This window comes from Mustela nigripes, chromosome 14, assembly GCF_022355385.1.
Source record: "Mustela nigripes isolate SB6536 chromosome 14, MUSNIG.SB6536, whole genome shotgun sequence".
Taxonomy (NCBI): Eukaryota; Metazoa; Chordata; class Mammalia; order Carnivora; family Mustelidae; genus Mustela; species Mustela nigripes.
The window spans coordinates 41,838,019-41,851,076 of record NC_081570.1 but is presented as its reverse complement, the minus strand read 5'-3'; the positions used below and the strand labels follow the sequence as shown (position 1 = coordinate 41,851,076).

Here is a 13,058-nt window from a genome sequence, read left to right as displayed (position 1 = left end):
AGAGACCCCAAATCGTGGGGGTGGGGAGAAGAAAGGGGATAAAAAGAGGTTCAGAAAAAAAAAGAAACAATTAAAATAAGAAAACGAATAAAGAAAAAATATAAAAAGGAACAAAATATATATATATTAGATTAACTAGTTAAAAAATGTTATAAAAGAAAAGGGTAAAAGGTAAAAAAAAATTTAGCAGAAGAAGAAAAAAATAATTGAAAAAAAAAAACAAATTAAATTAACTGCAAGACTAATGAATCATGGGGAGAAAGCCATGAGTTCAGTGCTTTGCTTTCTCCTTCTCTGGAATTCCGCCGCTCTCCTTGGTATTAAACTTGCACTCCTTGGTAGCTGAACGTGGTCCTGGCTGGATTTCTTGTTGATCTTCTGGGGGAGGGGCGTGTTGTAGTGATTCTCAAGTGTCTTTGCCCCAGGCGAAATTGCACTGCCCTTACCAGGGCCTGGGCTGAGTAATCTGCTCAGGTTCGCTTTCCGTAGATTTCAGGAAGATGGGAATGAAAATGGTGGCCTCCCCGTCTCTGGCCCAGAGGAGCCGAGAGCTCGAGGCCCCACTCCTCAGTGCGCCCTCAGAGAATAGTGCCCAATAACTCCAGTCTCCCTGGCCTCCGGCCGTGCTCTGAGCTCACCCAGGCTGCGACCAGTTCAAGGTAACCCTGAGCTGAGAGCTCACTCCTTAGCTCTGTCTCTGTAGCCGGCTTCCCTCTTCTAATACTTGCAAGCTCTCTAACACTCAGACACCCCTGATCCTTCTGTGACCCTGCGAGACCTGGGGCCATGCTGACCCCGCGTGGGCTTCACCCCAGTTTAGCCTCTGGAGCGATGTCCCTCAGCTGAACAGACTTTTAAAACTCTCGATTTTGTGCTCCGTTGCTCTGCTGCTTGCCGGGAGCCGGCCCCTCCCCCCACGGTCTATCTTCCCGTGGCTTTGGATTCACTTCTCCGCCAATCCTGCCTTTCAGAAAGTGGTTGATTTTATTTTTAAAATTGCTGTTCTTCTTCTCTTCAATCTCCCATTGGATTTGTAGGTGTTTGCAATGTTTAGATAAGCTATCTAGCTGATTTCCTGCTACCTGATGTAGCCTCAGCCTGCTACTTCTCTGCCATCTTCCCAAGTCCAAGTAAAATCTTAAAAAAAATTTTTTTTTAAAGTTTTTCATATCTGCCTTTTCCGTTTGGATTGTTTCTGGTGTAAAATGAACATTCATATAGGTAAAAATACTTCTTAAAGTAAAATTTTTAAAAATTATGCCTGTCTTAAACCAGGTCATAGGTTTTGTGGTACAATATGGAATATTATTTTGTTTTTTATTTACTGCTTTTCTTGTTAAAAGTAAATGCTTAAGAGCTGAGGATCTGGAACCAGACTTTCTGGCCTCAAATTTTAGTTCTGCCGCTTATTGGTTGTATCTTTTGGCAGATTATTTAAGTGTTAATATTTCAGTTTCCTCATCTGTAAAATGGCTATATATGCATATATATTTTTTACTATCCTTTTGATGAGAAGATTGTCATCAAACTCCACACGTGGCTCCCTGCTCAGCGGGAGGCCGGGCTGCTCCCTCTCCCACTCCCCCTGCTTGTGTTCCCTCTCTCGCTGTCTCTCTATCAAATAAATAAATAAAATCTTAAAAAAATATTTGCATTTTGGCTTAGGAGAGACAGCTTATTGATCTTAGTCTTATGTGTCATTGACTTCATGGTTTTAAACTTTCTTTCTCTCTTTCCCGTCCCCCCCGCCATCAGTTTTTGTTTTTTTAAGATTTTATTTATTTATTTGACAGAGATCACAGATAGGCAGAAAGGCAGGCAGAGAGAGAGAGAGGAAGGGAAGCAGGCTCCCTGCTGACCTGATGCGGGGCTTGATCCCAGGACCTTGGGATCATGATCCGAGCCGAAGGCAGACTCTTTAACCCACTGAGCCACCCAGGTGCCTCATCCCCTGTCAGTTTTTTATTGTTAGCTTCTTGTTGCTTGTTTTCCTTAGGTTTTGTTTGTTTGTTGGTTGGTTGGGTTTTTGTTTTTGTGCTCAAAACATTTTATTTGGTCCAGTTAATGTTGTAAAGGGATTTTTAGTATCTTTTTCTTTCTTAGTATTTGTTTGTTATTGCACAAAAACTCTGAAGCATATTACAGATAAGAGGTATACATAGAGCTTTTACTTCTTTAGAATCAGTGGATAATATCAACTTAGCAAATGTATTTTATTTATTTTTTAAAGATTTTATTTATCAGAGAGGGAGGTTGAGAGGGAGAACACAAGCAGGGGGTATGGCAAGCAGAGGGAGAAGCAGGCTTCCTGCTGAGCAAAGAGCTGGACATGGGACTTGATTCTAGGTCTCGGATCATGACCTGAGACGAAGGCAGATGCTTAATTGAGCCACTGAGGCATCTTGTACATGTGTTTTATATACATGACTTAAATACATCTTAAGTCACGTAACATAGGCTTACAAAATTTAGTTTGATAAAAAAGATTATTATTGCTTTTTTTCTTTTTAAAATTTTTTTAGTTTATTTTTTAATCTAAATTCAATTAAGATACAGTATATTATTTGTTTTAGAGGTAGAGTTCAGTGATTCATCAGTCTCATAGTGCTCATTACATCATGTGCCCAATGAAAGGATTAAGAAGATGTGGTATATATATATACACACAGTGGAATACTACTCAACTGCCTTTATGCCTTCATTGTACTCCTTTAAGACTTCTGTCCTGTCATCTACAGGATTGAGTTGTTTATAGATTTGTTTTCTAAACCCTTAATTGAGCTCCTTGTGTCTCATTCATTATTTTATCCACTATGCATAATATAATTCCTGGTATATAAGTCTTCAGCAGATAATTTTTTTTATAAGTTAGTAATTCCAATAAGTACTACTTGTTAGATATTCTTTAAACCTCAAATAAAATAGTATTAAAACATCTATTTTTATTAGACTAAATATTTATGACATGGTAACCTACCTGGGAGTTGTAGAGAAAGACTTCAGAGTGGAAGTATGCTTTACCCTCTTCTTCCTTAAGAGCTTTGATTTGACAGACCTTTCATATATTAACAGGAAATGGGGCCAGCAGAGTTAGTCTTTTACTTGCATAAATAATTTAAAAGAACTAAGTTGTCAGAGAATTGTAGATTCTCATTTCATGACTTCTTCGGAAGTAGAAGTAAGTGGTATTTGTTGTTTGCTATATTTTTGAAGGTTTAATAACTGACTAGATTGTATACTTACTAGGAAATATTCAAACTTTTAGAGATGTTAAGTTCTTTCTTCTTAAGGTGATTATAATTTTTGGACAATATTTTGGACTATGCCTGTGGTTTGTGATATACAGCAAATGACACCAAGAGAGGTAAGGGATTCTGTTGGTTTGATGCTAATAATGAGAAGTGAATATTATCACAGAAGCAATGTGAGTGATTTTTAGAAGTATGCTACTGCTTAGTGTTTACCATAGAGTAAATATTTGAGAGATGTTGACATCATCTTACTTGGTTTATTTTTTTTCCCTTATTAGTATTATATATAGATGTGGAATCTGATTTTCATGCCAAAGTTCCTGTTGTGGTATGCAAAGATCGGAAAAGGTTGGTAACAATGAATAGAAAATATTTTTCGAAATAACAATAACTGAGTATATAGTGAACATTTCCAAGACAGAAAATTTTATTTTAGATTTTTCTTTGGATTAATATAACTAACCTAGTTTCCATTTATTTAAAAACAAAAGCTTGCTAAAAGCTTGTGAACAAGAAATAGAATTACCAGTTAAAAACAAGACACAGTAAGGCAAAACTTTTTTTTTTCTCAAGTTCATTCATCCAACAGTATTGAACATTTACTGTATATTAGGTACTGCTTTGCTGTTGGGATACAAGCATAAATAAGAAATATCCACTCTTCTTAAGGAGCTCACAGTTTTTTAGAATCTAGTTTTTCGGTCACTAAAATTGAATGAGACACTGAAGACTATTCTTGCCTTTCTAGTCTGATGTCTGTAGGACTGAGAGAACAATGTGCCTGTGAAAACGGAGATTGAAATAATCCTGATTGAGATCATTGTGGGAGACAAGGAAGCAATATAGAAATAATTAAGTGTTCTTTTATTGAAAACTAACCTATATATCTTAAATTTTAAGAGTACTATATTTTCTTATTCCAAGTTAGAAGGATCTATGGAGATCTAATTCAACTTTGTTGTTTTCTAATTAGAAAATTGAGACATGGAGGAACTAAATGATTTGACCAAATTCACATCAGTTAGAGTAAAATCAGAATTGGAATGAAAGTATTCTGACTTCTAGTGTTTTTTGTGTTTTTGTTTTGTAACCACATTGTATCAAATCGCCTCTTTGTGGAACCTCAGATACATTCTTCTTCCTGCCACCAAAATATCTCTACTATAATTCTGTCACCCCTTAAGGTAGCTCCTATTTTCATTTACATATAAGCATTACCTCTGGATTAATACATACATCCTTTCTAATCTGGAAGTAGCAGTAAAACCATGAAAGCTTGGATAGGAAAAATTAGAGTCAATAATTATAGCTAGTCAGTTCAGCATTTTATTTTTTCCTTTTTACCCTGTGTAAAGCAAAAAGAATGAACTGGGAAGATATGTTGTACCACTTAATATTGATGAGATCAATGTCTTTGATGTAAAACAAATTTTGTGATTTCTGATGAATTTAAGTTCTAAGTAAGGTTGAAATTTATTTGTGAAGTACAAATGAGTATTTAAAACATCTCTATATGGAACTCTAGTTATGGAAATGATTATAGTTTTCAGTAAGCTCTCAGTTAATTAAAAGTCTTATTTTTATTATTACTTCCTAGCTATTAAAGTATGGTTACTGAGACAAATCATGAAAAAAATGTTCCTGGTCTCCAGGAACAAACTAAGGGTTACAGAAGTGAGGGGATGGGGGATTGGGGTAACCGGATGGTAGGGATTAAGGAGAGCATGTGTGGTGATGAGGATTGGGTGTTATATGCAACTAATGAATCATTGACCACTACATCAAAAACTAATGATGTACTATATGCTGGCTAATTGAACATAATAATAAAACAATGCAAAAAAATTATGGTGACTAGAAAGGATAGCCATAGAGTTTGGAATATTCTGGTTTGTAAGATATTAGTACAGTGAAATTTGTTTCTGTCTCATTTACAGTGGTTTGCTTTGTAGAGTGAGTGCAGGAAATGATATGGCATGCCTCACGACTGATTTACTTGCTGCTCTTGGCAAGTTGGAACCTGTCTTTACTCCCTTGGTGTTAGCCTTTCGCTACTGGGCTAAGGTAAGTGGAGCAGAAGAAAAAAAAGTACCTGTCTTTAAGGAAACTCAGGCTTTTTCTTGCACTAACATGTAACATAAATCTTAATATTTGGAGATAAAATGGTTATCTGTGCTAGACAGAAAGAGCTATGGCAGGTTCTGATTATGGACATGAAAATAAAGCAGTCTCACAAACACAGAATGATTGATTTGTTTTTCTCCTTTTATGTAGTACAGAAGTGTCTTTTGCATAGTAAATGAGGCTCAAATTTTCACTTTTAATGTGAGTGAAAGTTGTAAGATATAAGTTAATGCATAGGTTTGCAAGGTTTTTTTGTTAGCATCTTTTCCCCCCATTTCTGACTTAGAACAATATTGTCTCTCCTCTAAATCATCAATAAACCTACACACTTTCTGACTGGGTAACTGCTGATAATCAGTTGTTTCCTAAATTAGAATTAATTATTAAAGACTGTGGTTCCCTTAGTAGTAATTTCTTTGGTATGAAGGTAAGGAGAAGTAATAAAATAATTACTGTTACCAATCCAAATGACTAGAGAGGGTATAGCTTTTCTGTGTATGTTCTTATCAGTGTATTCTTCATGACTTGTTATATTAGTGATGAGGAAATTTTCAGTCTTACACAAAGAGAATGGATTAAGGAACTATGGTGGAATGATAAAGGAGAGCAAAAATTGCTAGAGAATTCTTTTTGGAATTTCTTGTTTGGACTCTGATAAGAGGATTGATCTCAGGGTTGGGGTAGACCTAGCCTGGTTGGTTGAGTAAGGAACAGCTTGAAAAGTAAGTTACAGTCAGAAATCCTAAGGTTGGTGCTTCTTCAACTCAAGGCCTTTGTGTTTGGTGTTCCTTTCATCTAGAATTTTCACATTTCCAGCATGGTCACTTTTTTACTTTTTTCAGGTTTATGCTCAAATTTCACCTTGTCAGAGTTCTCTGAATCACCTTATATAAAATAGCATTGCCTCCATCATTCTCCCTGCTTTTACCTTGCTTTATTTTTTTCATAGAACTTGCCATACATACATTTATTTTTGATCTGTTTTCTTCCAAGAAAATTGTGAACTTAGTGAGGAAAACTATTTTATTTATTCACTGATGGTCCCAGTGCAGCTTATTTTATTGCACTTGGTGTGCATTTAATAAGTATTTATTGAATATATGCATGGCCCAATTTCTTCAGAAAGGGGATTTTTAACCATTGGAAGTGACTGGGAGCACTGAACTAGATTGAGGGATATAGTGAGTACCTCTCCTTGTTTATTTCATTATCCCTTGTGCCTAGCATACTATAGAAATTTAGTACTGTGAGATGGAATAAACCAATTCCAACTCTCGTTTTCATAAATATGTGATTTTTAGCAAGACATTTCACTTGAGCCTCAGTTTTTCCATCTAGAGAAATTATGTCAAAGGTGATATGAAATAATGCATGAGACTGTACTTTGAACTGTAAAATGCTACGTAATTTTTTAAATTGGCAACTGAGAGTATTTAAACAGCATTAAGTCAACAGGAATAAGAACTGGTGCAAAAACTCTAGTAACCAAGGTTTCTCAGAGTGTGTGATGAGACTGGTACCTGAAACATAGCTGTCATTCAGGAAGCTCAGTGTATCAGCTCTGGGAAGGTTATGGGTTTCATAAGGGATGAAAGAATAAATGGATGGTATTTCTTAATTATGCCATAATTTTCTGGTTATCATAAAATAGTGTCCGTTTTCTCACAGACATTCTTTTATTCAAGTAAGTACACTTGGTAGAAGAATATAAATGATACTCAAATAAGTAATTTTCATTGGGGGGTGGGATGTGATCTATAAACTTTCTTTTCTAAAGTGGCTCTTAGAAAAGACTGCTCAAACTTACATTGATTCTAAATGTACCAGTCAACGAAGGACTCTAAATGTGCATACAAAGCAGGTTGCAGAGTAGTTCTTTCCTATTTCCAACAGAACAGTGTGTTTGATTTTTTGCAGTTTGTGTTAGTTACAAAGAGCTTTTTTTATGGCTTTCATTTTCTGAGTTTATTGTAAGAAACCTAAAAATAATTCCTGGTATGTTTTTCCTCTCAAAGATTTTTTAAAATTAAATTTAAATTTAAATTTAAATTTTATTATTACTATTTTTTTGAGATTTATTTATTTATTTGTCAGAAAGAAAGCACTCCCTTATTGAGCAAGGAGCCTGATATATGGGACTTGATCCCAGCACCTGGGATCATGACCTGAGCCAAAGGCAGACACTTAACCGACTGAGCAACCCAGGTGTCCCTCAAAGATTTATTTATTTAAAATATTTTATTTATTTGTCAGAGAGCACGATCGGGGAAGCGGCATGCAGAGCAGGCAGAAGGAGAAGCAGGCCTCCTGCTGAGCAGGAAGCCCAATGATAGACTCTGTCCGAGGACACTGGGATCATGCCCTGAGCCGAAGACAGATGCTCAACCGACTGAGCCACCCAGGTGTCCCTCAAAGATATTTTTTAAACAGTTTTATTTATCTTGAAGTTTTAAGCCACATTGCACATCTTGTAATAAAGCATGGATTTTCTATACCTTGAGGCCTTAGAAAAATTCCAGTTTATAAATATATTCTTGTAACTGATCTAATAAAATTATTGTTGACTATTCTCTGGTTGTCTTCTCCTCCTAAGTAGCTATATTTTTAGCATTCCAGTGGTAGGAAATAGTTTTTTAATAAAGCCTCTTAAAACACTTTAGGCTTGGGGCACCTGGGTGGCTCAGTGGGTTAAGCCTCTGCCTTTGGCTCAGGTCATGATCGCAGGGTCCTGGGATTGAGCCCCACATTGGGCTCTCTGCTCAGCAGGGAGCCTGCTTCCTCCTCTCTCTCTGTCTGCCTCTCTGCCTACTGGTGATCTCTGTCTGACAAATAAATAAAAACAAAAACAAAAAACACTTGAGGCTTATCAGTCTTTCATAGTTAGGTTTCCTGACTGAGAGCCAGATTTTGTGGTTAATGGAAGAATTACTTTTAGCAATATTTGACATCTGAAAGAGATCCCTGGAGATAGCTACATTCAAAAAGTTCAACTGGACCACTTTCTTATACCTTACACAAAAACAAACTCAAAATGGACTACAGACTGGATTCCTGGGTGGTTCAGTCACTTAAGCATCTGACTTTGGCTCAAGTCATGATCCCAGGGTTCTGGGATAGAATCCTGCATCAGGCTTTCTGTGTCTGATTCTCCTTTTCCCTTTGCCTGCTACTCTGCCTGCTTGTGTGCATGTGTGCCTGTTCTCTGTCAAATAAATTTAAAAAATTATAATATAAATATAAATATAAATATAATAAATAAATATAATAAGATAAATATAATCTTTTAAAAAAGGACTAAAGACCTAAATGTGAGACCTGAAACCAGAAAACATAGGCAGTAATTTCTTTGACTTAGGCCTTAGCAACCTTTTTCTAGATGTGTCTTATGCAAGGGAACAAAAACAAAAGTAACTGTTGGGACTATGTCAAAATAAAAAGTTTTATACAGTGAAGGAAACCATCAACAAAACAAAAGGCCACCTTATTGAATGGGAGAAGATATTTGCAAATGACATATTTGATAAGTGCTTATTATCCAGAATATATGAAGAACTTCTGCAGTACAGCACCAAAACACCAAATAAGAGACATTTTCCAAAGAAGACATGTAGGTGGCCAATAGACAGATGAAAAGATGCTCAACATCACTAATCAGGGAAATGCACATCAAAAGCACAGTGAGATAGCACTTTACACCTAGTCCGAATGGCTGGTATCAAAAAGATAAGAAATAGCAAGTGTTGGTGAGGATGTAGAATAAAAAGAATCCTCTTAGTAGTAGGAATGTAAATTAGTGCAGCCACTGTGGAAAATAGTATGGAGGTTCCTCAAAAATTTAACATTAGAAATGACATCTGATTCAGTATTTCTACTACTGGGTGTTTAGTCAAAGAAAAAGAAAACACTAATTTGAAAAGATACAGGTATCTTACAATAGCTTAAGATATGAAAGTGACCCAAGAGTCCATTGATAAAAGTGTGGATAAAGAAGGTCTGTGTGAGTGTGTATAGAGATCTTGCTATTTGTGACAATGGGTGGACATGGAGGGTTTTATGTTAAGTGAAGTAAGTTACAGAAAGACCAACACAGTGATTTCATATACATGGAATCTAAAAAACAAAAAAAGTAGGAACAGACCCACAAATACAGAGAACAAACTGGTGGTTTCCAGAGGAGAGGAGGGTACAGTGATGGGCAAAATGGGTGAAGAGAAATGGGAGGTATAGGTTTCTGGTATGATATGAATAAGTTACATTAGTGAACAGTATAGCATAGCGAGTATAGTCAATAATACTATAATAGTATTGGTGGTTATAGATAGTAGGTATACTTGTGAGAATAGCATGACATATAGAGTTGTTGAATCAGGCTCCATAGCTCAGGGGTTAGAGCATTATGTTGTATACCTGAAACTAATATAACATTATATTCCAGTTATATTTAAATTTAAAAAGTTCTGAGGACCAGCTGACAGGTAATTAAAAAAATAATCTCATACAAGGAAAAAAGAGATAGCTGGGCCTTTTTTTTTTTTTTTTTAAAGATTTTTTATTTATTTATTTGACAGAGAGAGATCACAAGTAGGCAGAGAGGCAGGCAGAGAGAGAGAGGAGGAAACAGGCTCCCTGCTGAGCAGAGAGCCCGATGCGGGACTCGATCCCAGGACCCTGAGATCATGACCTGAGCCGAAGGCAGCGGCTTAACCCACTGAGCCACCCAGGCGCCCTAGCTGGGCTTTTTAATTTTTATTTTTTATTGTATGTATAAATACAACTTGAGATGCCTGGGTGGCTCAGTTGGTTAAGCATCTGTCTTTGGCTCAGGTCGTGATCCCAGGATTCTGGGATTGAGTCCTGCATAGGGCTCCTTGCTCATTGGGGAGCCTGCTTCTTCCTCTGTCTTCTGTTCCCCCTGCTTGTGCTCTCACTGACAAATAAATAAATCTTTAAAAAAATACAGTGTATACCTTGGTAATTTGATACATGTATTAATTGTGAAATGATTACCAACCTGTTACCTCACACAGTTACCTTTATTGTGTGTGTGGTGAGAACATTAAGAACACTAAGAACAACCTTCTTAGCAAATTTTAGGTGTATAGTATAGTAGCGTTACCTGTGGTCACCATGCTGTATACATTAGATCACCAGAACTTACTCATTTTATGTAACTGAAATTTTGTATACCTTGACCAAAATGTGTCCATTTCCCTCTCCCCCAGCCTCTGGTAACCACCATTTTAGAACTCTACTCTTAAGAGTTTGACTATTTTAGATTCTACGTAGCGGAGATTAGCATTTAGAAACAGACACTGTTTTCTTTCACTTAGCAAAATGTCCTCTTGGTCCTCCCATGCTACTGCAAATAGGAGAATTCTCTTTTTTAAGGCTGAATGAGATACCATTGTAGGTGTGTACCAACTTTTCTTTATCTCTGTTGATAGACATTTAGGTTTTTTCCACAGCTTGGCTAGACATCCCTCCCTGTGTTTTAAAAACTCTCTTGTAAACTTCCTAAATGTTGTTACTCTGTGAGATGTTCAGTAGTGTTAACAGCATACATGAACAGTTCCTTACAGTTACCAAAATGTTTTTAATTAACTTGATTTAGTCATTAGGCAGCATATCTCTGTCCTAGGACTCTGGGTAAATGGGAATTTATTCTAGTGGAAAGATTGAGGCTTTTTTTTTTTTTTTTAAGATTTTATTTATTTATTTGACAGAGATCAGAAGTAGGCAGAGAGGCAGGCAGAGAGAGAGAGCTGGAAGCAGACTGCCCGCTGAACAGAGAGCCCAAAGCAGGGCTTGATCTCAGGGTCCTAGGATAGTGACCCATGCCAAAGGCAGAGGCTTAACCACTGAGCCACCCAGGTGCTCCTGAGGCTCTTTTTATAAGTCTTTTTTATCCTTTCATTTTAAATTGTATTTTTATTTTTCAAGTAAGCTCTATGCCCAACATGGGGCTTGAACTCATGACCCCAAGTATAAGTCTTACTCTGTCGACTGAGCCAACCAGGAGCTCCTGTATTCTTAAATTTACCAAGCCATTAAACTTTTTAGTGATAATTATCTTTATTACCTAAATAAAAAATGAAAACATTTAAAAAAAATCTAGTATAGACTGGTCTTAGATGCAAAAGTTGTAGATGCAAAAGTCTAAATGAAATATAACAAGTACAATATATTAGTGTATCAGAAGGTTGTATGCCACGACTATATAGGGTTTATTTCAGGAGTAAAATAATGGCTTAATATCAGGAAATCTGTTAACACAATTTATTATATTAACAGTTTGAAGAAGAAAAAACATTGATGCTGAAAAGGCATGTTTTTCATTAAAAAAAAAACCCACTTAAGTAAACTTGTAAAGGAAATTGATGAAGACTGTTTACTAAAAAAATAACAAACATTCTAAACAGTGAATTACTCAAGCAGTACGTGTTAGAATTAGGAGTATTATAGAGATGTTCGGTAGTAACGTTGTACATTGTTTTGGGAGATTTAAACATGCAATAAGAAAATAATGTAAATATTGGAGAAACAAAATTTTTTTAAAGATATGATTGTATACCTATACAACTTTAGTAAGAAAACTGTTGGGACTTATAAGAGAATTTAAAAGAAAGAATTTGTAAGATGACAAATTACAATATAAACATACAATAATCAGTAGCTCTTTTTCTGTTATGGGAATAACCTGGTAGAGTGGAAATGGAAAAGTATCCCTTAGCGATAGTGACACAAATTGTAAAATATTAAGGAATAAATTTAATAAAAAAGGTACAGGAAGAAAATTGTATTATTGAAATGTAAAAATCTGAACAAATTCATTTATTCAGCGAACATTTGTTGAATACTTCCTGTGTGCCAGACACTATTCTAGGTGCTTGAAATATCTAAAGATATATAAAGTCCTGCTGTCATGAAGCTTACATACTTGTGGAAGAATCAGCCAGTAAATAAATATATAAGTAACACAGTATCTGATAGATTTTAGTGCTGTAAAAATGAGATGATGTGATAAGAGAGTGGCATTATACCAGATGGTTAGGGAAGGTCTTTTTGAGGAAGTGATACGTAAACTCAGACCAGCAGCAACCAGCCACTTGAAAGTCTCAGGGAATAGTATCCCGGATAGCTAGTACAAAGCTTCTGAGGTTTGAATGAGCTTATAAGACCAGGAAGACAGGAGTGGCTGAAATGAAGTGAGAATGAATGTTTCATTGGTTAAGGAATTTGGATTTTTTTTCTTTTAAAGATTTTATTTGTCAGAGAGAGAGAGAGAGAGAAGGTGTGTGCCCAAGCGAGCATGGGGGGCGGGGAGGGGGGAGTAGCTGAGGGAGAAGCAGACTCCCTGCTGAGCAGGGAGCTCAATGCGGGACTTGATCCCAGGACCCTGGGATCAGGACCTGAGCTGAAGGCAGATGCTAAACTGACTGAGCCACCCAGGCATCCCAGGAATTTGGATTTTAATTGCAGTGAGAAAGCAGTTCTAAAAGTTGTGTATGAGTTGATGTGATTTATGTTTTGAAAAGATCTTTCTGGGATAAAGAGTACAAGAAAAGAACTCATTAATCAGGCTGCTGTAGTAGATCAGCCAGAGGTGATAATGGTGTGTGCTAGGTTTGAATGGATATGAAGCATAGTAGACAGATTTGGGATGAGTTTTGGAGGTAAGACTTG

The 13,058-nt window shown here is 36.3% G+C and overlaps 1 protein-coding gene across 10 annotated transcripts in view; it reads left to right on the top strand.

Annotated features, from left to right (window-relative positions):
* The window catches only part of TUT4 (terminal uridylyl transferase 4), a 134,449-nt gene that overhangs the window by 67,272 nt on the left and 54,119 nt on the right, over positions 1–13,058 (top strand). For all 10 annotated transcript variants that reach the window (XM_059374743.1, XM_059374746.1, XM_059374741.1 and 7 more), the window contains 2 exons: positions 3,530–3,599; positions 5,189–5,315. In XM_059374743.1, the coding sequence (XP_059230726.1) occupies positions 3,530–3,599; positions 5,189–5,315 (197 nt within the window). The remainder of the gene's footprint in view (positions 1–3,529; positions 3,600–5,188; positions 5,316–13,058) is intronic.